This window comes from Canis lupus, chromosome 7 (genome assembly GCF_048164855.1).
Source record: "Canis lupus baileyi chromosome 7, mCanLup2.hap1, whole genome shotgun sequence".
Lineage (NCBI taxonomy): Eukaryota > Metazoa > Chordata > Mammalia > Carnivora > Canidae > Canis > Canis lupus.
The window spans coordinates 7,894,062-7,920,476 of NC_132844.1; the positions used below are offsets into that span (position 1 = coordinate 7,894,062).

The window sequence follows — 26,415 nt, forward strand, 5'->3', positions numbered from 1 at the left end:
CAACTATCGTGTGATGGATTCCTGCTATGAGCCATGTATTTTGCAAACAATGTCATTTATCTCTCACAACCATGTTTGAGAGCATAACTGTCCCCATTTCATGTCTTAGAAGAGTGAGGGTGAGCACAGGGTCACACTAGGAAGTGGCCAATTGAGCATCAAAGTCCACAGTCCACTGATGCCAGGTCGAGTGAGGTATCCTTTCACCTACATGACACTCTGCTCCTTTCTGCTCAGCCCTTTTACCAACTTTTCTTGGGAAAATAGAGGATGCCGCTAGGTGAATAATTTTAATTTCTTCTTTATTTTAATTTATATACATGGCAGTTATAAGAGGAAAACAGCTCTAATGCTATAACAAAACACTCAACCTTTCAGAAATAACATACTACATTTTAATATTCTCAAACCAAATATGGTATTCAGTAAATGGTTACAGAGGATTGATATCTGTGTTTTGACCCACCTCCTTTGAGAAACATTACATGTAGTAAAAAACATTTTTCTTTCACAGGAAATTTGTCTCCAATGTGCTGTTTGGCCATAAGTTGTCTCTTTATTACATCCCAGAGGGAGGAAGTTGAGTGGAAAAGATTCCACAGTTTAACTATGAGAGGACATTATACTTTTCAGTGGAAGAAAAAAAAATTCATCAAAAGCTAAGTAGATAAATGAAGGATTCCATAAAAAGTCTTGGGATATAGGCTGTGCATTTGTTTGTTTGTTTAAGTCCATTAAAGCTACTAAATTGGTATGCCACATGCTAAGGAGGACTGTCACTTTGACTCTGTTTTGCCCTTTCCATGTGAAAACACTGGGTCTTTAGTGCAGCTGATCTCCTTTTGAAATTCTCGAAGTGAGAGAGAGCCGGCAGGGATAGAACAGGTATAGACGAGAGAAGATCCAGGTACAGTGACTGTAGGCTGCGCTCCCCAGGAAAGTCCCAGGATATGCAGTCTGGGAAGGCACTAAAGTCCTAAGCTGGAAAACAAAGCAAGACAAAACAAAAACCCAGCATGGGAAAGAATCAAGTGTATTACTGAACACAGAGTGCGCACTGGGGTGTTCTTTTTATGTGGTAAGCAGCAGAGTTTTGTGGCCTGAACACATGGATCATTGCTTAGAATCCAGTAATTCAAAAGCTACTATTTATTGACTGCTTCTTTATTCACCAGGGACTGTGCAAAATACTTTACAGATATTATTGTATGCAGGCCTGGCACAGTTGACACAATATTTCTTTTGGGTCCTGTTTTACAGATGAGGAAACGGAGGGCTGTTGGGACTGAGTGGGCCAGCAGCCTGACTCCAGAGTCTAGAACGATCTCTACTGCCTTGCAGCACCAATGGTACTGGCAAGGATTCTTGCTTTCGAGGAATAAAAATGAACTCTGTCTAAAGGAAAAAAAAAAGAATATTGGAGGAAAGGGAACTCGTAGAGCCCAAGAGACTAGGAAAACTGACAGGAGCCCAGGGACTTAGCAGGCCAGGCCATGGGAAGACTATCTAAGACGCCACCATCCTTGCCTCTGCTGTACAACACCTTCTAGGAATCACCACTGGGACATCATGATCCCCCAGGAGCTGTCCCAGAGGTTCTTCCTTCATCTTGTGGGGAGGCCTGGGTGGGAAAGTCTACTGCCAGGTATTGGCATATTCCAGTGGAGACTGAGATTCAAACTCTCTGGCTTCCACAGGAAGGTAAGGTCCTATATCCCAACATCACACTCCATGGATTTCCCCAAACATAAGAACAGATGGGTTTTGACAGCCAAAAGAAAGTTACAGTGTCCTTCCAGACTACCCACGGTAGCCACTTTGTAGCAAATCATTCCATTAGGAAAGTAAATGTAGGTCTGTTAAAATAATTTTGAAAGGTCAGACATAGGTGAAATTGTGCAAACATTAAATATTGCAAATCAAAACCTGACTGACCTAGAAATTCATTCTAATAGATTTATTTGCAATCTCTAAATGCAAACTCTGAAAAGACAAATTTAGTAACTCATATGCTAAACATCAATTAATTAGAATGTTTAGGGAATAGAATGTTCTTGTTCATTTCAATTTCTAACTAAATGTGATTAAGCCTCTAAAAAGACCCACAAACTTTTATATTTCAGACCTTGCCACTGGAATTCTTAATAAAATATTTGGATTGTGAAGATTTTGCAATGCCTCCGAATTATTAATGCCACTATGTGTGGTTGTAAAGTGCAATGGGTTTAGACTGTGCCAAATGTGTACAGATCCCAGGGTTTATGTTCCATGTACATTAATTAACCAAACTTCCAATGAGAGCTTGCCTTTTTTTTCCATTGCATAAGTTGAGTAAAGAGGAGGAAATAAATTGTGTTCATGTAAACATTTTCTTTGGAGCCCACTAAGGGCATGCCCACCACTAGGCACCGTGAGCATAAACATAAATGATAAGGGTATTTTAAAAGTGAGATGAGAACTAAGAAAAAAGGACGACTAATTCTGGGTGAGGGAGACAACGATGGTAGCCAGCTGAGTTGGGCCTCGAACGATGATGTGTAGGATGTTGTCAGGTTACAGTGGGAGGAAGAACAGCACGCTAGACAGAAAGAACAATATGAAACAAGTTGCCAAGACGTGAGAGTACAAGTAGAGGTAAGGGAAGAGTGAAAATTTTGGTGTGCCTAGGATGAGTGCATTAAAGGGAGCTACAAGGTCAATCCAAAGGGAAAATGGGGCCAGATTGTCAGTAGCCTCAAGTACCATCCTGAAGCATGTGGACTTCTTTCTGAGAATCCTAGGAAGCCACCGAGTCTTTTTTTTAATATGGAGGTGATAAGATCGTAAGTGTGGGATAGGAAGACCATCTAGATAGCAGGTAAAAGGCAGAAGCAGAGACCAGAGGTAGGAGATTACATGAGAGGTGCTTGCAGTAGTTCAAGATGAAGTAAATGATTGCTTAGGTTTGGTGCAGTAGTGAGGCTGCGAGGAATTCTTAGAGTTACCTTAGAAACAGAATCCATAGGAATTGGTAACTGTCTAAATAGGAAGAGGGTGTGTATGTGTGAAGAAATGAGTATTTAGATAATAGCGCCCATTGCATAATAACTATCTCTTTTGCAAAACAACAACAAAAATAATAATTACACTTCTAATTAGCTCATTGAGTAAGTGGAGTGGTAGAGTCCAGTTTTGATTTATCTTCTCCCCATCCTAGACACGTTGAAGTAGATCGTCTACATGTGAAGACCAGTAATTCATATTTTTAAAGCACTTTAAGAATTCAGGTGGTCAGTTTGAGAAAACGCTATGGTTGAAGATGTGAAAAGGAAGTGACACCTAATAGCATTAGATCCAACAATAGCTTATCACATCCCATCCGCTCGACTTCTGAAAATATCCTGTATCTCACCGCCTCTCTCTAATTCCTCTGCACCCCTCCTAGTCTCAGGCCCATTTATCAGTTGCCAAAACTAAGTAATCACCACCTACTTGAGCTCCCTGTTTCCACTCTTGTCCCTGTGTAATCCATTCTCCACACAGCAACCAAACCAATTCTTTAAAAATGTGAAACAGATTTTTGCTTAAAATGTTCCAGTGATTTCCTATCATACTGTGATGGTTTTAAATATGTCCATGAATTCTTTGATGCTTCTCCCTTGAAAAATAAAGCCAGATTCTCCTTCCCTTGATTATGTGCTATACTTAGTGACTTGCTTCTAAGAAATAAAATGTGGCAAAGTGATGGTGTACGATGTCCAAGATTAGAACATAAAAGGCATTGTGGTTTCATTCTTGCTCTCTTTTCTTGGATCATTTGCTCGGGGGAAGCCAACTACTATGTCATGATGACATTCAAGCAATCCTGTGGAGAAGTCCATATGGAAAGGAACCGAAGCCCCCTGCCAACAGCCAGCAAGGAACTGAGACTTTCTGCCAATACACATGTGAATGAACCATCTTGGGAACAGGTCCTCCAGCCTCAGTCAAGCCTTCAGATAACTGTAGCCCTACTCAATGTCCTGACTCCAATTACCTGAAAGACTCTGAGCCAGAACCACCCAGTTGTGTGGGATCCAAATTCCTAACTCACAGAAACTATGAGATAATAAATGTTGGTTTCAAACTTCTACATTTTGGGAAAAATCTGGAAAGCAACGATAGATATCTAACACACATTAATAATATACTCCAAATTCTTTGCCATGGCCATCAAGGCCTTACATACTCAGGATTCTGTCTATATTACTCACTTTATCTACTATTCACTTTGTAGAAAAGACTATTAATGGTCCCTTAACAACTATTTGTCTCTCTCTCTCTCTCTCTTATTTTTTTTATATATAGAGTCACCAGGGGTACCTTGGTGGTACAGTCAGTTAAGTGTCCAACTCTTGGTTTTGGCTCAGGTCATGATCTTCAGGTTGTGAGATCAAGCCCCATGTCAGGCTCCACACTCAATGAGGAGTCTGCTTGAGATTCTCTCTCTTCCTCTCCCTCTGCCCCTCCTACTCATGCTCTCTCGCCCTCTCAAATAAATAAATAAATAAATAAATAAATAAATAAATAAATAAATAAATCTTTAAAAAAAAAACACCTAGAATCACCAAAGTTTATTCAGTTACATGAATTCAAGCTAGTGACCACATTTCCTAGCCTCCCTTAGCTAGATATGATCAGCGGGGGCAAATTCTGGCCCAGGATGTGAGCAGACTCGGCATGTGCAACTTCCAGGTTGTGGCTTTAAACAGAAGGATATGCCTTCTGTTTCCCTTCCCCCTCATTCCTGCTGGCTGGGTATTAGGATAATGGCAAGAGGGTAGAGGCTGGACTAGCCATCTCAAGCTACAAGATGGAAGTCACATGGTGAGCTTGGCAGAGCAGTAAGACAGAGAAGAGACCTAGATCCCTAATACCATCAAGCCAGAGTTGTCTGTTTTGTCTTTTACGTGAGCAAGACATAAGGCTGTATCTTGTATTTAAGTGATTGTACTTTTTTATCTCTTTATTGCAACAGCCTAACCTATATCCTAACTGAAATTCAACTCTTTGTTCACCACCTTCTAGCCACATTGACCCTCTGTCTTCTTTTCTGTTATTCTGAGGTTGTTATATTTGCTCTTCCTTGTATGGAATGCTTTTCCTACAGGCATACTCATGGCTGCCTCCTTGCTATTGCGTTTCACTGTTTCATCTAAAATAGTCTCCTCTCACTTACTCCCTATTACATAATCATGAGTTCTGTTATGCAGGGCACTGAAATTTCCTCGTCTATCTGTCTATTGTCTGTAACTCTCCACTGGAATAAAATCTCCCTAAGATCAAGAACCTTATCTACCTTATTCCCTATTGAATCTCCAGTGCAAAGAAAGTGCCTGTACATAAGAGATGCTCTATAAATATCTTTTGGGGACGCCTGGGTGCTCAGCGGTTGAGCATCTGCCTTTGGCTCAGGGCATGATCCTGGAGTTCCAGGATCAGAACTGCATTGGGCTTTCTGTGAGGAGCCTGCTTCTCCTTCTCTGCCTATGTCTCTGCCTCTCTATGTCTTTCATGAAAAAATAAATAAATAATCTTAAAAAAAAATATATATATATATATAGTGTGTCTGGGCACCTGGGTGTCTCAATTGAACATCTTCCTTCGAATCGGGTCATATTCCCAGGGTTCTGGGATCAAGCCCCGCTTTGGGCTCCCTACTCAGTGGGAAGCCTCCTTCTCCTTCTTTCTCTGCCTCGGCTCCCCCTGCTTCTGCTGTCCCTTGCTGTGTCAAATAAGTAAATAAAATCTTTTAAAACTGCATTTTGTGTGATAGATAAACTAATGAATTAATAGTAAGTGATGCCAAGAACCTAGTCCCTGGGTTGATTTTTTATAATTTAGCCTCATCTATTTGCTGAAATTAGGGTAAGTTAGGTAACAGTAACAGCAACCCAAGATCAATAAAAGAATGTCAACATGTCTCTTTACCTTCATTATCTAGTGTTATGATTTAAAGATGAAAAACAAAGATAGAAACAGTAAATGGATCTCTGATTTTGGCCTTTAAAACCCAACCAGAAAAAATAAAAAGAAGCTCATAAAAATATTATCCCTAAAGAACAGATTCTCCGAAATCCTAATATAGATGATTATATTACATTAACTCTAAGATGCCAGCTATTGTGAGACACACTATTGTTTTATGTATCATGAGAAAAGGAAAAATTCTGCTGCATACATTGTATTATTGCTTCCAATTTCTGTCCCCATTGTCCCTTCCCAGACTCTTGGTAGATGGAATACACTTTCCTCCTCTGCTGTCAAGGTTGGCCATGTGACTTGCTTTAGCCATTTTTTTTTAAAGATTTTATTTATTTATTTATGAGAGACACAGAGAGAGGCAGAGACACAGGCAGAGGGAGAAGCAGGCTCCCTGCAAGGAGCCTAATGTGGGACTCGATCCCAGGACCTCAGGATCATGACCTGAGCCAAAGGCTGATGCTCAACCACTGAGCCACCCAGATGTCCCGCTTTGGCCAATTAAATGTGAGTAGACATAACAAAGGCCTTATCCAGGCAGCTTTAAATGTGCTTGTGAGATTAGATTCCACTTCTGCTCCTTCCTCAACCATAAGATAGTAGTAGAATAGTCTCAGATAGTGGCTAGTCCTTCCACCTGGATTCTAGAACAAGTGTATGTAGCTCTGCAGAGCTAAGGCCAGTGGAGCCCAAACCAACCCATGTTCCTACATAATGTGAACAAATAGATGTCATTGTAAGCCACTGAGATGTTGATGATCATAACAAAAGCCTGGACAATTAAACTACTACATGCCACCAATTGTAAGCTGCATTTTGATTTCAGAGATGTTAAAATGTGAACAAATGCATGTCTTAGGATCAATAAAATATAATATGTATTATACATATTATCATGTATTAGCACAAGATGCATAGCAGGTGCCCAATAAATATTTGTTGATTTGATGTACATGATGATGTAGAGTTCATATTTTTAGTGAGAGTCCTCTTGATAAACACACTTTCTCTTAGCATACTGTAGGTAACAGTATAACCTCAGGCATTAACTGTAATGGAAACTAAAATTTATATAGTAAGCAAAGTTCAAACCTATGAAAATGTATGCTGTGACTTTTCATTACCTCACACCTGTCCCTATTCCCCTGCTACGTCTTATATTTTTTTGACTTCTAGCCCAAAGGACTTTCTCCTCTATCTGTCCTGCTCACTGTTCATGGTCTAATACTGCATTATAAATTAATCATAATCTATAACTTGGATATTTCTATCCAGAAAAAATAAAATAATAGTAATAGTCATGACAATGATTATAATAATAATAGTGAACATTAATTGAGCAGAGCACTGACTATATGGCTAGCACTAGGCTAACGGACTAACATAAAGTATCTCACTTGCTCCTCATTATAGTCTTATGTATTAGTTAGCTATTGCTGCAAAAATGCTTTGTAACAGGCCACCCCAAAACCTAGTAACCTTTAGCAACAGGGATTTATTATCTTTCTCATCAGTCTGCTTGGGTGATCCAGGCTTAACTCTGTTGCACGGCTCTGCTTCAGGCTATGGACAGGGGAGACTTGGCTCCAGGGCATGTGTTAGGTTCAGATTTGCTCCATATGCCTCTTGTCATTCTGGAAAGAACAGCTAGCTGAGGCATGTTCTTCTCATGGTGATGGGAGGAGTACAAGATGGGAAGTGAAAATACATGATGCCAGGTTTGGAACTGGTACACTGTCCCCATACCCCATGACCCATGACCAACATTAATAGGGAGGTAAAAATACTCTACCCCAGGAGAGATGGGAGTGAACATTTCTGAATTATAATCAAATAGAATAAGGTAGGTATATAGGTATTTTACACCCATTTACAGACAAATAAATCAAAGTACAGAAAAGTTAAGTGACTTACCCAAAGCCATACACCTAGGAAATCATGAAGCCAAATATGAATCCAGCCTAATTCCAGAGCCTAGAATCTTAACTATCACTCTGTATAGTTTTGCAAAACCAGACTCCAGAAAGTATTACAAAGGGAGATATAGAAGCAGTGGTAATTTTACAATAATAAATGGGACCTGAGGAAAAGAAGTATGTAAGATCAAAGACTGTGACTATTTTGAGATCCTAATCAATAAAGATGATTTTCTCATTAGCTTTCATAGCTGCAGGAGGTTATATTATAGAAATCCATGCCTGTGGGTTTGTTTATTTTTAGATCCCCCCACCATATAAATATGTTAAAATTTTATCTATTTAAATACTACCTTTGTTACTTATTTCCTACCCACCTCCTTTGAAAGGGAAATCTCATTTATTCTGATAATTCTGAGTAACCTATAAAGTAATTATAGAGAATCTCCTTGTAAAGACACTTTGGCATATTAATGGCAGTCATGCTAAATCAACATTTAAAAAAATAAAGTCCAATAAAAACGTTATTTTTTTTTAAAGATTTTGTTTATTTGAGTGAGAGAGAGAGAGAGAGTGCACAAGTAGGGGGGAGAGGTAGAGGCAGAGGGAGAAGCAGAATCCCGACTAAGCCGGGAACCCCATGTGGGACTCCACCCCAGGACCCTGAGATCATGACCTGAGCCAAAGGCAGACCCTTAACTGACTGAGCCACCCAGGCGCCCCAATAAAAGCATTAGTTTAAGCTTTAAGACACTCAAATATGCTGGGTAGAAAGAAAACCACTGAGGCATGATTATAAAACGTGAGAACTGAGGTACATTATCACAAACAAATTCCTTGGAAAAATTTGTTAGGAAGAGAAGAGAGAGTCTGGTGAGATGAGAAGCAAAAGGGAGTTCTACACCCAGGGAACTTCAAAGATTGAAATGTTGACTAGTTCATGCAGCTTTAGTGCCTTGCAATGTCCACAGTTTTTGAACTCCGCATGCTTCCTATAAAACACGTACTTGAAAATGATAATCTTTCTTCTTTCTACAGTAGCAAAAGAATCTAATGTCATGAAATAGGTCCCTAGGTCAGTATTAAAAGTAAAACCCAAACCTATTGTGAGGGCTCCATTTCTTACTCTAGATTTCTCTACTCTGTTATAATGATTTCACTCAAATTGCAGCTGTGGTCATTCATTTCCTTCTAGAAGAAGTATAAAGCTAAAACATCTTCCAAAATCTAAAATCAAACACTTACAACTTAAGCAATGCATTTCACCTTGATTGGATCTTGATTTAGGCATATCAACTATATAAAAACATTTTTGAGACAATTTGAATATTAAGAATTTTGGAAATTTTGTTAGGCGCAATTGCATTATAGTTACTTTTTTAAAAAATGGAAAATTTTATTTCTTATAAACAAATTTGGAAATATTTACAGGCAAAATAATATGATATCTGAGATTTGCTTCAAAATACTTTGGCTTTATTGGGAAGGGAAGTACAAAATGTTGGTAATTTCCAAAACTGGATAATATGTACATAGAAGCTCACTATCTCATTTTTTTTCTACTTTTGTGTGAAGTTTAAACACTATAATAAAAAAGCAAAAAGAAAATAAAATACTCATTTAAAAACACCACAAAAAGATGACTATAATAAAGTCTAACTCAGGGCACCTGAGTGGCTCAGTCCATTCAGTGTCTGCCTTCAGCTCAGGTCATGATCTCAAGGTTCTGGGATGGAGCTCCGTATGGGGTTCCCTGCTCAGTGGGGAGTCAGCTTCTCCCTCTACCCCATCCCCACTGGTGCTCTCTCACAAAAATAAATAAGTAAAAATCTAAAAAAAAAAAAAAAAAAACTCTTGGTAATGAAGCAAAGGCTGGTTTACCTCCTCTGAGGAAGGAGAAGGAGGTGACACCACCTCTGTTTTCAGGGAGTTTGCAATTTAAGAAAAGTCGAACTCAGAAGATGTCTTCAGGGACACCTGGGTGGCTCAGTGGTTGAGTGTCTGACTTTGGCTCAGGTTGTGATCCCTGGGTCCTGGGATCGAGTCCCATGTCAGGCTTCCTGCAAGGAGCCTACTTCTCTGTGTGTCTCTCATTAATAAATAAATAAAATCTTTAAAAAAAAAAAGATGTCTTCAACGGTGAATCAATTTTTAAAATAAAATAAGTTCTAAGCCATATAATTCAGAATGTCCTTAAAACTGCATCACCACAGTATACACAAATAACAGAGCATTTCAATTGTCTTTTGTATATATATACATGCTTACCCTAAGTAGGCAAATTGTACAATTTGTTCTAGAATTAAAAACAGTTGTTCTCCTAGAAATAAAAAGAGTAAAAGCACTTTATATCTGTATTTTTTTAAGTGATTTGAAGTTATGAGGACCTACAGTTTCATCGTGGAGAATGATGGGAGGTCGTGTTGTAAGCTTACTATGTGCCAGGTGCTGATATAAGTATGTTTATGAACTCATGCTATTATTAAAAATTACCCATTGAAGGTGCCTGGGTGGCTCAGTGGTTGAATGTCTGCCTTGGGCTCAGGTTGTGATCCCAGGATCGAGTCCCACATCGGGCTCTCTGCAGGGAGCCCGCTTCTCCCTCTGCCTCTCTGTGTGTAGCTCATGAATAAATAAATAAAATCTTTAAAAATAAAAAAGTTACCCATTGATATAGGTATTATTGTTCTTTCCATGTGACACATAAGAAAACCACAGTACTGAGACTAAATTACATAATTTGCCCAATGTTGTACTACTGGTTTATAGTAAAGTTGGGATATGAATTCACGGTGTCTGGCTCCTGTGTCTGATCACTTAAACAAGGAGTTTTGTCACTCTCCATGGAAAAAGTCTTGTAGATTTGTTCTTTGTTTAGACTTCTGAGACTGCGACTCTTTTATTCTTAGAAAAATACAGGGATTGACTCCTTTTATTTTGTCATGCACTTCAAACCTATTACTCGCAATGTAGTCATACCAGCCCTATAATATTCAAACATATTTATTACAGATGCTAGTGGCATGATTTCAAAGAACAGAAAACATCACCGCAAGCTCTTCTGATTGATTTAAACCAGGATTAATTTTGAGAAACCGCTCTGACACTATAGTAGTTGACAATGACATCTCTCTTAATTGGGTGTCAGCTTCTGGGAAATGACCTTACATGATTTTTCTTAATTACCTGATCTTCTCAGATGGTCTTTTGTAAATTCTTTTCAGCCCAGCAAGTTGATGTCCCTGCTTCTATATTGCCAAGGTTAATAATGGAAGCCTCTCTTGCTCTCTCTTTTTCAATCTCTTTCTGTTCAGACCCATTGTCTTTATTTGGCAAAAGTTGATTCATCTATGGGCTACATCAAAATAGCCTTAGAATCTGGTGACTTTAATTTGGGGGACTTTTAATGGTTATTTCTAGAAAGGAATTGCTGTGAGTCTACAAAGGGCTTTAAACTCACTTATTTTACTGAATTGGTCATTGAATTTATGAAAAGAATGACTTGATTGAATTTTATCAGTAAATTTGTGAAGTGATTTCTCTGAATTAACTGACCATGCTGATTTAATTGTTCACCCTTAGGTACATCCATCTCTGAATGAATTATTTTCCTTTTTTAAAAAATAAATATTTTATTTATTTATTCATGAGAGACACAGAGAGAGAGAGAGAGAGAGAGAGAGAGAGAGGCAGAGACACAGGCAGAGGGAGAAGCAGTCTCCATGCAGGGAGCCCGATGTGGGACTCGATTCCGGGTCTCCAAGATAACGCCCTGGGCTGAAGGCAGGTGCTAAACCGCTGATCCACCCGGGCTGCCCAATATTTTCCAATTTTAGGGAAAAAACCTATATCTTAAGACAGAGGAAACATTTTCAGATAGTTTAAGATATTTATTACAATAGGACAGCAGTTACTGACAAAATGCTTTACCAACTCTATAGTCTGAGGTTGTCAATCTTTATACATATAATAAATGCAGTGTGTCCTGACTCCCTTTTACCTGATGTTATCTGTTTATGCATTATATGCAACAAAATGAGGGGTTTTCTATACATACAATTATTTTTTTTAAGATTTTATTTATTTATTCATGAGAAACAGAAAGGCAGAGACACAGGCAGAGGGAGAAGCAGGCTCCTCACAGGGACCCTGATGTGGAACTCCATCCCAGGACCCCGGGATCATGCCCTGCACTGAAGGCAGATGCCCAACCACTGAGCCACCCAGGCGTCCCATCTATACATATAATTCTGTCAGAATTTCTCTAACCCTAGGGAATGAAGTCTGACCTATGAATTTCTTCTAGAGAAGGAAAGAAGAAAGAAAGAAAGAAAGAAGAAAGAAAGAAAGAAAGAAAGAAAGAAAGAAAGAAAGAAAGAGAAAGAAAGAAAAAGAAAGAAAGAAAGGAAAGAAGAAAGAAAGAAAGAAAGAAAGAAAGAAAGAAAGAAAGAAAGAGAAGGGGAGTAAAAGAGACAGAACTAACACAAAATAATAGGAAAAGACTAGACTATAATTTTTCTAGAGTAGTAATTCTCAACCCTGGCTGCACATTAGAATACCCCAAGGAGTATTTGAAAAATACTGATGCCTGGTCCTTAAGCCCAGAGATTTTGATTGGTTGTGGTGATTTTTCGTCATCATAAGAAATGCTTAAATAGCAATGGAGAGCTAGCTCAACTTGTAGTCATGGAGATATTCTTTAGCCTGGGCTTCTTGAACTTATGACAAACCAAATACAACTCAAATAACTTCTGAATTTGAGTGTGATGGTAGAGTGACCATGGGAATAAAGAATAAAGTAGTACATCCATTCATTATTCATTCAACTGACCGACAAATATTTATGTGGTGTCTATTCTTCAGCAGACACTGTACTAAGAATGCAGATGCAGTGGCAAACAAAACAATTAAAGAACAACAGGGCCCTCCCTGAAATCTTCCTATGGACCTCAAGTTTCAATCTATGTCAATGCCAAGATCAATCACGTTGGTTGAATGAGAGACCAAGAGAATGAAATGATCATAAGGATCAGATTAGTCTACTAGTTAATTTCATTCATGGAATAAAAAGATTTTGATGCTTAACTGGACCCAAAAGACCATCTATTTTTGTTAACAAATTAATACTTTTAATCTCGTAAAGGTTAATGACTAGCCTATGACCATACAGTTATTCAGGACAGAGCTGCAGAACCCAGATTGTTAACCTTTTATAATGCCATCTATGTTCAAGTAAAAACCTTCTTAGCTGATTTTTTTTTTTTTTGGTCATTCCAAGTTCTTTTTTTTTTTTTTTTTTTTTAATTTATTTATGATAGTCACAGAGAGAGAGAGAGAGGCAGAGACACAGGCAGAGGGAGAAGCAGGCTCCATGCACTGGGAGCCTGATGTGGGATTCGATCCCGGGTCTCCAGGATCGCGCCCTGGGCCAAAGGCAGGCGCCAAACCGCTGCGCCACCCAGGGATCCCCATTCCAAGTTCTTAAAAGAAAATAGTCTCCTGGAAAGAGCCTTTGTAATAGAAAAAGACCAAGTTCTTCCCCTGTTGAGCTAATCCTAGTGTGAAATTAACTAGCACCCTTGCTAGTCAATTCCACATTGCTGCCCTATAGAGAGAGAAACTAGGAAAAAAGGAGAGTAGGTCTTGGTCTATTTCCTCCCTAACTGCAGTTGTTCTAAGGTCAAACACTTGGAACATTAAAAGGAGATAGCAAGAAAGGGCTATTGTGTACACAGGGAGTGGGGATCTAAAAAGGGAAGAAGTAAAAAATTAAACCCCAAAGAAAAATTACAATGAAGTATTGTAGTCATATATACTTTCCCACATCATCTTTGAGGACTCATCTGTAAGAGGGAAAGGGCATTCAGTAGTCTTCATAGTGAAGAGGGGAATGCAGATCCATACTGTAATGAGATTCTATTTTATACCTGTTGTTGGAAATTTTAACAAGGCTAACAATATCAAGTGTTGAGAGCATGTGATCAACAAGATCTCTCATAAACAGCTAGTAGAAATGTGAATTGATAAAGCCACCTTAGGAAGCTATTTGACATTAACTATTGAAGTGGAATATTCATGTACCCTACAACCCAGTCATTCCAATGCTATATATAAAACTCTCGACATATAAACCTGGAGGCATTTGTAAAACCTCTTCATGACAACATTGCTGTAATAGAAAAAAAATCTGGAAGCAATCCAAATGTCTATTGACAGGAGAGTGGATGAAGTGTGGATATATTCACTCAATGGATATTATAGCAGTCAAAATAAATAAACTGCCACTATATACACTGAATGGGTGAATCTCAATAAAATAATGTTGAGCAAAGAAAAGAGGTCACAGGAAATTACATTTAGCATGGAATCTCTTTTCAAGATAAAAAAATAACAAAAATATATAAATACTTTCAAGATATGCATATATTAACTTATTTTTATAAAAACCATGATAAATAGAGATAATAGATAAATAGAGAATGATAAATACAAGATTCCAGATCAAGATAACTTTGGGTTGAGAAAGGAGAACAGGATGGAGAAGTCCACACTGACAATTCTAGTTCCTGTGTTGGTGATGGGCTCCCTGTATGTGTTGTGTCACATAAAGATCGTCAGATCATTGTGTTAGTTATTCATTACAGTATAACCAATTATCCCATAGCTTAGCAAATTAATAACATTTGTTATTTTACAAAGTTTTGAGGGTCAGGAATCTATGCACATCCTAGTTGGGCGGTTTTGGCTCAGGGTCTCCCATGAGGTTATAATCAAGCTATGAGTCAGGGCTACAGTATCTGAAGGAGCTGGAGGACCCACTTCCAAGATAGCTCATGCACATGGTTGTTGGCACGAGGCTCAGTTCTTCATCACATGGGCCTCTCCATAGAACTATTCATGGCATGGCTTCTCTCAGAGCAAGTAATGTGTGTGGGGTGGGGGTGAGGGGGATAAAGAGGTAAAGAGGAATGGAGGGAGAGAGCATGAGCAAGAGAGAGCCCAAGCTGCAACGTCTTTTATAAAACTAGTATCAGAAGTGACACACCATCACTTCTTCCAAATGCTATCGATCACACAGATCAACCGTAAGACAATGTGGAACAGGACAACACCAAGTGTAGGGATCACTGAGCACCATCTGGAGGCTGTTTACCACCACAATAGAATAAAAGAGCACAATGTATGGACCATTGATAAAAGTGGGTCAAGAAGCAATTACCTGCACTTGAGGTTAGAAAATAAATGAATAAATAAGTAAGTGCATTCAATTCTGAAGATAATAGGACATGGGAAGGAGTGAGTTTGAGCTTTCTTACCTCCACGGCTTTCCAGCTTCATGACTTCACGGAAGTCATTTGATTTGCTTTCATTTTTAAAAAAGAATGAAGATATTTACTTGCCTCTTTAAAAGTATTTTATTTTTTAAAAGATATTATGTTTTTATGAGAGAGAGAGAGAGAGAGAGAGAGGCAGAGACATAGGCAGAGGCAGAAGCAGGCTCCAAGCAGGGAGCCCAACGTGGGACTCAATCCCAGGTCTCCAGGATCATGCCCTGGGCTGAAGGCGGCGCTAAACCGCTGAGCTACCGGGGCTGCCCTAAAAGTATTTTATTATGAAAATATTCAAACATATACAAAATAGAATAGTGTAATGAATGCCATATACTCATTATCCAGAATCAACAATTTTGTAGATTTCAGCATACTTGCTTTATCTGTTTTTTTTTCCCTCCAGAAGTGTCTTAGAGAAAATTCCTGACATTGTATTGTTTTCTCTATATATACTTTAGTATGCTTTACTTAAAAATACAGAAAATCTCTAATAGACACACACATAAGATTAAGGATTCCTTTGTGATGTCTAATATACCAAAACTATAATTCAAATTTCCTTAATTGCCTCCTAATTTACTTTTCACAGTTGGTTTGTTAGAATCAAGATCCAAATAACACTTGGTTTGTGAGCCTCTCAAAATCTCAATCTACAGGAGTCCTTTTCCAAGGACTCCAAGGATCCCCCAAGGGGATCTCATCTTATCCCCTTGTCTTGTTGAAGAAACCCAGTCAAGTCAGCTGGATTAGTCTGTTTCCTTGTGAAGTTCTTTTAAGAACTTCCATTCCTTTCTATATTTCCAGAAAATCGGAAGTTAGACCTACCAGCTTTATGAGATTTAGATTCAACTATTTTGGCAAAAATATTTCCTAGGTGGTGCTGTGTACTTCACAATGCACCTCATCAGAAGGCACAGCTGTGTGGACCCCCATGCCTAGTGTTGCTGAGATCAGTTAGTGGTTGCAAGTGATGTCTCCGCTGCTCTTCTGCTCTTTCCCATCAGCCTCTCATCTTTTGATAATTGTTGCCTGACTTGATTATTCCATGAGGAATCACAATATGGTGATTTCTTATTTCTATCTTTTCTTTCTCTTTTATTAGATGGAATTATTAGGAAGAGCCTTCCCTCATCAACTTGGACTGTCTATTAGAAGTGACTTGTTCCCTGTTTCACGTCCTCTCAGCCTGCCTCTCGCTAGAGCCATTACTGAAGTAACCTGCTTCCTGTAGGGGTAACCCGACAGCATTTCTCCACATATGCACTGCGCACATGTCACATTCTGCTCCCTGAGGTCCTCTGACTCCATGAGGGTGGGATATGTGCCTGGCACTCTCATGGCAGCTTAGAAGTGTAAGGGGATTAATGCCCCAAAGGGGAAATTTGGACCAACAGGAGCTGGGAGCTGGTCAACAACGGCTCCTCTCTTGCATCAAGCTGACAATTATGAAGTATATTCTATGTGGCAACTCAAAAAGCCCCAGCAGGCACAGGGCTTCACTGCCCATAGTGATGATTAACTCAGAGACACCCCCGTATTAGATCTCCTCTGGTTCACAATCCCTAGTCATCAACTGCTGCTTCCTGAGATCACAATCCAAAATAAACTACCTAAAAGTAAGCCCTTGTCTCAGGCTCAGTTTTCAAGGGGGTAAGCCAGACTAAGACACCACTAAATATGCTTCCTACAGGATGGCAGGATAAATGTTCAATTCTTTCATGATATTGGAAATATTCAGAGTATTGTCCTTGTTATGTCTCATAATGAGCTCAAGGATTTACACATCATCAGTGAATTTCAATCACTTGTAATTCTTACTCTGTTTTGATGTTCAGATTGTCCCTTTTTCAGCTACTGGGACCTCCTCTATGCTGATCCCTTGGTTCCTTTGCCCTGACCCATTAGACTTTGGACTATAGATTCCCTGATTTCTGGCACAACAGGGTGTCCCAGGCTCATCATGTACATTTCTTGTCCCAGACCTGAAATCTGAAATCTGCCATGCCTCTAAAGGACTCATTCCTTTTTTTTTTTTTTTTTTTTGGTGTTGTTGTTGCTGTTATTGTTTTAAAGCTAACCCATGTTCTGGAGCTCATGTTACATCAGTGTAAAGATGCTCTTCACTCTTTTTCAGAATTACACAGTGTGTTTCACTATATGGATCTACTCCAGTTTACTTAACCACTTCCCTACTTGTGGTTGTTTGGTTTATTTCTAATCTTTTGCAATTACAAATAATATTGCAATAAATAACCTTGTGCATACATTTTGTATTTTGGAAAGAGTTCCTAGAATTGGGATTTCTGGGTCAAAGTATAAATGCATATGTAATTTTCCTAGGGATTATCAAATTTCCTTCCATAGATGCTATGAACTATTTTACAATCTCACTGGTGATATGTGCTGTCCCTGTTCTCCACAGTCTGCAGCCTAGTAAGATGGTCAAACTCTTGGGTTGTTGATAATCTCATTACTTGCCTCCTTTTGTCATTCTCCCCCAAAATGTGCCAAAGTGCTTTTCGACTGCTTTTGGCGGAATTGTCTTAGCATAAACAATGGGTGATTGTGTTGAGGATGGTAGAAAAAGGATGGCTGCCGTGTCCCTCTCTATTTCTACTCACCTAACCATGGAAATGCCAAAGCCCAAAGCATACATCATTCTTGTTAAGACCTTGTACTTCCAAAGGCTGGTTTAGGTTTCCAGCCAAAGAAAAGGACATTAAATATAATTTTACTTGTTTCTTTCCTTTAAAGATTTTTATTTATTCATTTAAGAGAGAGAGAGAGAAAGCAGAAGCAGGGGGAGAGGCAGAGGGAGATACAGACTCCCCACTGAGCAGGGAGTACTGTGTGGGACTCAATCCCAGGATCATGACCTAAGCCCGAGGTAGATGCTTAACCATCTGAGTCATCCAGGCATCCCCTAACTTCACTTGTTTCTAAGGTCAGCAGAATGCAGAGAGGACAGTAAATGAAATCTACTGGTACTTTACCAATGTCAGGATCCTGAGAAAAGTGGAGGAGGAACAATGACTATATTTTGTCAGCTTGCTATCTCCCAAACACCCCCAAATCCAAGGAGATGGAGAAGTCCCTGTGTATGGCTGAAAGTTTCCAGATTGTGAAGTCACCACTTTAACTCGTAGGGGTACTCATACCCAGGACCTCTTCTTTTGCTAACTTTGTGGGAGTCCATGCCATCAATAATACTTGTTTCTTGTTCATTTGTTTTGGTTTTGTTTGTTTTCAGCATTTCCCATTTCCCTATATTCCCATGGGTGATTTTGCTCCCAGGAGATACTTGGCACTGTCCTGAGACACACTGGCTTGTCACAACCTGGACAGGGGTACTGCTGGCTTATAGTGAGCAGAAGTCAGGGATGATGCTAAACATCCTACCACACACAGGATAGCCCTCCCTCCAAAACAAAGACTTCCATGCCCTCAAATGTCAGTAGAACCAAGGTTGAGAACCCCTGCTATATTCTTTCTTTGTGCACATATTCACAGACATCTGCAAAATGACTATTACCAGTGGCAGAAGAATGACGGAGTCACAGATACTTTCTCTCCCTGCTCCTCCAAAAGTCACAATCAACTCAGAAATCTCTGTAGTCAGAAAGACTCCAAGGAGTTATATATTTATCTGGAAGATTAAAGAATAAATACCATTTTAACCTTCTAAAAACTGATTATCATTAGGTATAATGCAACCTTTTAACTGTAAGTATAAAGGAAAGTGCTGATTATTTAAAGTAAAATGGGACCAAAGTCCCATGAATAATCAAAAACTTGGTTAATAGAGTATGACCAGAGAATAATGCATTTGGCTTCTGTGGAGAAATTAAAGTACATGCTGTGAATTGGTATTAAGAAAATTGCATGGAAAGTTGGTCTTAAGGTTCCATGATTTTGAAGAAACAGCCTCAGGTGCACAATCTATCACATTCAGTCTTTATCTCTCTTCATTTTTTCATGACTTCTTTCACCTTGGATAACCCAGAAGCTCAGGCCTTGGAACTTTTTGAAATAGTAAGGTATCTCACTCTCCACGTTTATTTTCATCTAGAACAGAGCTGAATTTTATTGCCAGGAGTTTGTTATCTCTTCCACAGGAATTATTTTCAACTTCAGCTTGCCTTACTTATTTTGTGGGCAAAGACTGCGTTTAACACTTACAACAAGCATAATTCATCTAAAATGTACCCCTGAAAAGTTATGCCTAAACTGAATTTTTGGAAATAAAATCGCATTTTTTAAAATCACAAGGAAAATTTGCCATTCAAAGGGAGTCTGAGACTAAAACATTTGTAGAGAAAAGCATCTTTCTTTAAAGTGAATAATTACTCTTTAATTCGCCCTTTTTTGAAGTCTGAATTTTTATATGTAGCCAGCCAGAGTCTAGCCCAGTATTGTGTATGATACTAATTTTAAAAATATCAATCATAAATTTGAAAGCATTTTAGGGGCGCCTGGGAGGCTCCGCGGTTGAGCCTCTCTGCCTTTGACTCAGGTTGTGACCCCAGCCGGGGTCCTGGGATCGAGTCCTGCGTCTGGCTCCCTGCATGGAGCCTGCCTCTCCCTCTGCCTGGGTCTCTGCCTCTCTCTGTGTGTCTCTCATGAATAAATACATAAAATCTTTCAAAAAAAAAATTGAAAGTTGAAGCTATTTTTAAGAATGTAAAACTGGGTAACATATCCTTCATTATTAACACGGATTTATGTATTTATTCAAGAGCCCAAGCAAGGGACAGGGACGGCAGATGGAGAGGGAGAAGCGGACTCCACGCTCAGTGGGGAGCCGGGGGCTGGGCTGGATCCCGGGATTCCCCGAACACCACCTGACCCACTGAGGCACCAGGCACCCCTAACAAGGGTTGTTGTTGGTTTTTTTTTTAATACTTCTTTTGGGTGATGCGACAAGGGGCAGGATACTAGACATACCTGAAAAAAGAAAAGGCAGCATCACTTGAATGATAACCACATCGCCTGCAATGAAGAGCAGAGTGGTTGTAGCTGGTTACTTAGCATAAAGCGGTGGTTCTGGGGCGGCCCGGGGGGCTCAGCAGTTTAGTGCAGCCAGTGACCCAGGGCGTGACCCCGGAGACCCGGGATCCAGTCCTGCGTTGGGCTCCCTGCATGGAGCCTGCTTCTCCCTCTCCCTCTGCCTGTGTCTCTGCCTCTCTCTCTCTCTCTCTGGATCTCTCATGAATAAATAAATAAAATCTTAAAAAAAAAAAAATTCAAAAAGCTGTGGTTCCGAGCATGGGATTCGGGAACCAGATAGCCTGGGGATAACATGCCTGTCTGGTGTGGCCTTTGCCAATCTACACGACGTGGACGTGCCTCGGTCTCCTCACACCAGACCAGGTTGAAATACTGGCCCTACCTCTTTCACGGGAGTGGTTTTGAGGATGCAGAAGAGCTACGAAATGAGCTGCTGTCGGTGAAAAGCACTAGTTTTTGAATCCTGGGTGGCAAACCGCGCGTGTCCTTGCAAAGAAAAAAGAGAGAGAGAGAGAGAGAGAGAGGGGGGCCGGGCGCGGGGCCTCCCTGCGCCCTGGCGGGGGCCCGAGGACCGGCAGGTGCTAGACAAAGGTCGATCGAGGGCATTCCTTGGGGGGAAAAGGGCCCTTTCTGCGGGGCCACGCCACCTGTCGTCTGGTTGGGGACTGAGGGCCCCGCGCCCAGACGTGGCGTCCGGTTGCCGAGCGGCGGGAGGCCCGCAGCTCCCGGACCCGCGCCGCCCTGCGCGCCCCCGGAGGGCCCGCACCTCCGCCCCACGCCCTCGCACCCCGACCCTCGCCCGTCACATGCATCTTCCCGCGCGCACTCGGTGAGCGGGCATGCCCTTGAGGAACCGCCGCGGCCCAAGCACCACTCCGCAGCGCCCCCGCGCCCCCACGCGACCCCACTCCCGGGAACCCCACGTCTTCCCAATTTTGGGTGCAGAGCGGAGTGGGAGGAGCTTAAGCTCCCGCCCTACACCCCCTTCGCCTTCCGGAGTTCTCCTCCGAAGCCCCGCCCCTTTCGAGCGCTCACGACCTCGCCGTAAAGCGAGGAACATCCTTCTCTCTTGAACTGCCCGCCTCTGTCTTTACGACAGACCGTATTCCGCCTCGCCAATATGGCGCCCCCCATTTAGGAGGCTGCTGTGGTTTTTTTTTTTTTTTTTTTTTTGGTACTCAGATGGCCGGGGGGCAGTGCTGAGTTCAGACTGTTCGTGCAGCCCGAAGCGCTGGGAAGCTGCCGCGAACGTTCGCTTCTGGTCACGGTTCCCGGAACTCACGGGAGGCTCAAGAGTTGCCGCTTCCTGCTAGTTCCTGCAGGTTCCTCCTCTGCCCCCGGTTTCTTCCCCGCGCCACCTCCGGACACCTCCCCGTCCCCCACCTCCGCCCCCCTCAAGTCCCTGACACTCCCAGACTCAAACTATGAGCCTTCGGAAGCTGCTGTTGCGCTTGCCCGGTTATCTTGGGGCGTCGGGTCCCCCGCGTCGGTTGTGGCGGTTCCCGGCGCTCGGTCCCGTCTCCTCGGTGGGCTCCGGGCGTGAGCGGCCCTCTAGGTCCCCGGCCCACTGGAACCAAGTGGTGTCAGAGGCGGAGAAGATTGTGGGCTACCCCACGTCCTTCATGAGCCTCCGCTGCCTGCTGAGCGACGAGCTCAGCAACATCGCTTTGCAGGTGCGGAAGCTGGTGGGGACCCAGCACCCTCTGCTTACCACGGCCAGGTGAGCTACCTCTGCCCCCGACGCACTCGCGCCCCTCGAGGCCTGCTTCCTGGCTCACGCTCACTGCCCGCCGCGCTCAGACGGGCTCCCTGCTTACTTCTTTTTATCTTTTTTTTTTTTTTCCCCTTTCTTTCGCTCTCCTAGACATTCGATGTTGTCTCCCCTCGATTCCACTTACCTTAACTTTCTTCCTCCACCTGCCCAGCCGAGCGGATAAGTGGTTTTCTTTCGAGAGACACCTGTACTTCTTTTCGCATTTCTGCTCCTTCATTAATCAGGAGCAAAGATGCCTCGGTGAATTGTAGAGAAATCGAGCAGGGATGTGGGTTTGAGTCACTTTTCTAGAAATGGTCTTTTTGTTTTGTTTTGTTTTTTAAGATTTTATTTATTTATTCATGAGGGACAGAGAGAGAGAGAGAGGCAGAGACACAGGCAGAGGGAGAAGCAGGCTCCATGCAGGGAGCCCGACGTGGGACTCGATCCTGGGACTCCAGGATCACGCCCTGGGTTGAGCCACCCGGGCTGCCCCTAGAAATAGTCTTTTAAAAAGACTGATTTTTCCGTTCCGCACTGTTCCAGGGGTCTCCTCCAGAAAGAATGGCGTGGGGGAGATAATGCCGAAGGTAGGCAGTTCTTTACAACGAGTATCCCAGGCTTAAGGCAGGTCGGTCGCTATCCTCTTGGGATTTTTATCACTTTATGCTGGACTTCTGTGAAACTTGCCATTAGGATTTCAAGACCACAATGTATGCTTCCAGTAAAAACAAACAAGCAAAACTCCTTTTTGTTTGTAAATGATTTCAAGCATACTGAAAAGTTGCAAGAATAAAAGTAGTAACACACCTGATTGATTCGCCTATCCTATACATATCCTACACATATATATACATATATACCTATACATTCTCCTATCCTATACATATATACATACAATTTACATATACATGTAAAGTACATTTTTAATGAATCATTTGAGAGTAGATTACATACATCATGGTCCTTTATGCCTAGATACATCATGTATTTCCTAAGCATAGGAATATTCTTTTTTTTTTTTTTTTTTAAGATTTGATTTATTCATGAGAGACACGGAGAGGGAGGCAGAGACACAGGCAGAGGGAGAAGCAGGCTCCCAGCGGGGAGCCCCATGCGGGGACTCAATCCCGGGACCCCAGGATCATGCCCTGGGCCAAAGGCAGATGCTCAACCACTGAGCCACTCAGGTGCCCCAACATAGCAATATTCTTTATAGTAATCAATTTAAGCACATTTAATATTGCTACAATACTTTTATTAATCTACTATTGATATTCCTGATTTCTTAATTGACCCAGAAATGTTCTTTATAGTATTCTTTCTAGTACAGGATCTAGGCTAGGATCACATATTACTGTTAGTTGTCATGTCTCTTTTGTCTCCTTAAACTGGGAACGCTTCCACAGCTCTTCTTTGATTTTGTAAATAGAGCTGTAGTTCTCAGATGGGGCAATTTTACCCCTTCGGGAACATTTGGTAGTATATGGAGATGTCATAACTGGGGCATGCCCTGGTATTTAGTAGGTAGAGACCAGGGATGCTGTAAACACCCTATTATGCCCAGCACAGCCCCTACAATGAAGAATTAATGTACCAAGGTAAAGAAACCCTAGATAAAAATTATCTTTGTTTTTTCATGTTTTCTTCTTTAAAGATTTTATTTATTTATTTGAAAGAGAGAGCATGCAAGTGAGCATGAGCCTGGGGGAAGGGCAGAGGGAGAGGGAGAAGCAGACTCCCCACTGAGCAGGGAGCCCCACATGGGACTTGATCCCAGGACCCTGAGATCATGTCCCGAGCTGAAGGCAGATGCTAAACCAACTGAGCCACCCAGACACCCCACCTGTTTTTTTTTTTAAATTAAACTTTTATTTTGAGGTATTGTAGATTCACATAGTGTTGGAAGAAATAATACAGAGATCAAGTGTACCCTTTTTTTTTTTTTTAAGATTTTATTTATTTATTCATGAGAGGCACAGAGAGAGAGAGAGGCAGAGACACAAGCAGAGGGAGAAGCAGGCTCCATGCAGGGAGCCGGACGTGGGACTCAATCCCGGGTCTCCAATATCACACCCTGGGCTGAAGGCGGCGCTAAACTGCTGAGCCACTGGAGCTGCCCTCCAGTGTACCCTTTACCCAGTTTCTCCCTATGGTAACGTCTTGCACAACTATGGTACAGTATCACAGGTAGATTATTGACATTGATATGGTCAAGATGCAGAATGTTTCTATCACTACAGCATCCCCTCCATTGCCCTTTTATAGCTACTCCCACTTCCCTTGCTCACACCCTTGCGATAATTTTTTATGACACAACTGTCATTTCTTTGTTACTACAGAAGTTACCAAATAGCAATAATAAAGTGATTTTACTTGTTGGCATTGTTTCCAGGATCAGAAATGTCATCTTATGAGTGGGCTACACTTGTCCTGTAGCTGGAATATTAATTCTCTGTAGATTTTTAGATGACATACAGTCAACACACACAGACACGTACTTAAATGTTTTAAAGCTTAGTAATGAATGAGCTTACTATCCAATTTAAAAACTATAACTACCAATCCTTTTGAAATTATCTGTACTCCCCAGTCCATGTCCCTGACTCCCTGTGTACTGGATTCTGTGTTTATTCTTCCTTTTTAAAAATATTGGTGTTTCTCTAAATAATAACATATTAAAATCTCACTTTTGAAACTTACAAATATGGTAGCTTGTTGCTTGCAGTCTGCTATGCTTACTTTTTTATTTGCAATTGTTCCTAAGACTTATATATGTTGTGTTTAATTGTACTTGATTAGTTTTTCACTGTTGTATGAAATCCTATCATGTGACTATGCCGTAGTCATCTTTCAATCCGCATTTAGGTGGTTTGCATTTTTGTGTTATGAAAAAATGTTGTGAACGTGCTTACAAGTTTCCAGGTGTACTTGTCTTGAGAGAATAGATGCAAGAGTGTATGCACATGTTCAGTTTTAGTAAATAATAGCAAATTGTTTTCCAAAGTGATTGTACCAGCTGATACTCTTGTGAGCAGTGTCTGAGTTCAGGTTACACCATGTTCTCACAGTGCTAGAACCCTGAAGTTTCTTAGTTTTTGCTAATCACATAGCGGGGTTCACTGTGTGGTGGGAATTGTAGTGTTAGTGGTAGAGTTTATAGTAGTACATTGCATTGCACATATTGTAGTCTTTATAATAAAACACTGAAGTGGAAATGGCAGAGCTGGAAAAGGCCTTATTATTGTGTTATATTCTGAGGATTGTAATTCATCTACTTAGTTGCCAGAAAATCAGGTGGGGTGTTGGAGAAGATCCCTTCTGAAGCTGCCAGAGATATACTAGATGAAAGCTTGTAAGAATAATGGCTCTAAAAATTTCCTGGTTGTAGCCTGCCCCACATACCCAGTACCATACTACAGTGAAAGAAGTGGAGAGGAACAAAACAGCAAAAATGTTATGGTAACATATATGAATTGCTTTATTGTATGAGAAAAGAAAGAGCTAATATTGTGCATGTAGTTTTATTATACTTTGATAGTGTATCACAAATTATTTAAACAGTCTGAACTCACAGGCGGTCAATGAACAAAAAACTTTGGGGGAGGAAGTCCTATATTTACCTCTTATATAGCAGTGGAGCAGGCAGTTGATCCATAGGGTAGGCCGACCATGATTATTGTAAATTATAGCTAAAAACATGGATCAAGCACTATATCTTTTCTAATGATGTACACCTTACTTTGTTGACATCTTATCAGCAAAGCATTGATAATTAAGAGGAAGATGCTGTCAGTATGTTAACCAAGGACATAAAGACCCCTTGTAGTTGATTTAGTTAGATATAGGATACTGGACTTGGTAAATTCTTTTACAGTTTCGTTTTATATTTTGAGTTTCTATTACTTACTTAAATCAATATTTTAACCCCGAGGGTCATTTTACATTTTGTTTAAACCTACATGGTAAGTTAGAGATGAATCATGTCTAAATACCCTAAAATTTAAGTGAAGGGTGGCATTTTTGGCAAACAGCAGGGGGAAAAAAAAAAAGAAATCACCGTAATTTATTATTCACTACCTTCTGTTTCTTTACCTAAGCCATCTCATCAAGAAAAGGAGAAAGAGCCTAGAAGTGTACTCTAACAGATTCAGAAGTGAGATTAAATTTAAAATCTTGGGGTGCCTGGGCGGTGTAGTCACTTAAGCCCCAGACTCTTGATTTGGGCTTAGGTGGTGATCACAGGGTCCTGAGATTGAGCCTTGAATTGGGTCCACCCACAGTCTGCTTCAGATTCTCCCTCTCTCTCTCTGTCCCTCCCACTTTTGTGGGCAAGCTTTATCTCTCTCTCAAATAAATAAATAAATCTTTGAAAAAAGTTTAAATTTAAAATCTTGAGATTTGGTGA

General features: G+C 40.8%; 1 protein-coding gene and 1 long non-coding RNA gene across 12 annotated transcripts in view; one reads left to right on the forward strand and one right to left on the reverse strand.

The window, feature by feature from the left end:
• Positions 1–258: 258 nt before the first annotated feature.
• On the reverse strand, positions 259–20,945 carry LOC140636554 (uncharacterized). Its single transcript, XR_012033757.1, has 4 exons — positions 20,637–20,945; positions 20,192–20,236; positions 18,780–18,893; positions 259–981 (listed from the first exon to the last, which is right to left on the reverse strand). It is a non-coding gene; the product is annotated as an uncharacterized lncRNA (long non-coding RNA).
• Positions 20,946–21,352: 407 nt separating this feature from the next.
• The window catches only part of PDSS2 (decaprenyl diphosphate synthase subunit 2), a 250,590-nt gene continuing 245,527 nt past the window's right edge, over positions 21,353–26,415 (forward strand). For 4 of the 11 annotated variants that reach the window (XR_012033755.1, XM_072831881.1, XM_072831885.1 and 1 more), the window contains exon 1: positions 21,357–21,974. Coding sequence is in view for 6 of the 11 variants with exons in the window: in XM_072831881.1 (XP_072687982.1) it covers positions 21,679–21,974 (296 nt within the window). In the remaining 5 variants the exon portion in view is untranslated. Of the gene's footprint in view, positions 21,975–26,415 lie in introns of all 11 variants that reach the window. The other 7 variants (XM_072831888.1, XM_072831887.1, XM_072831891.1 and 4 more) reach the window with 5 other exon arrangements.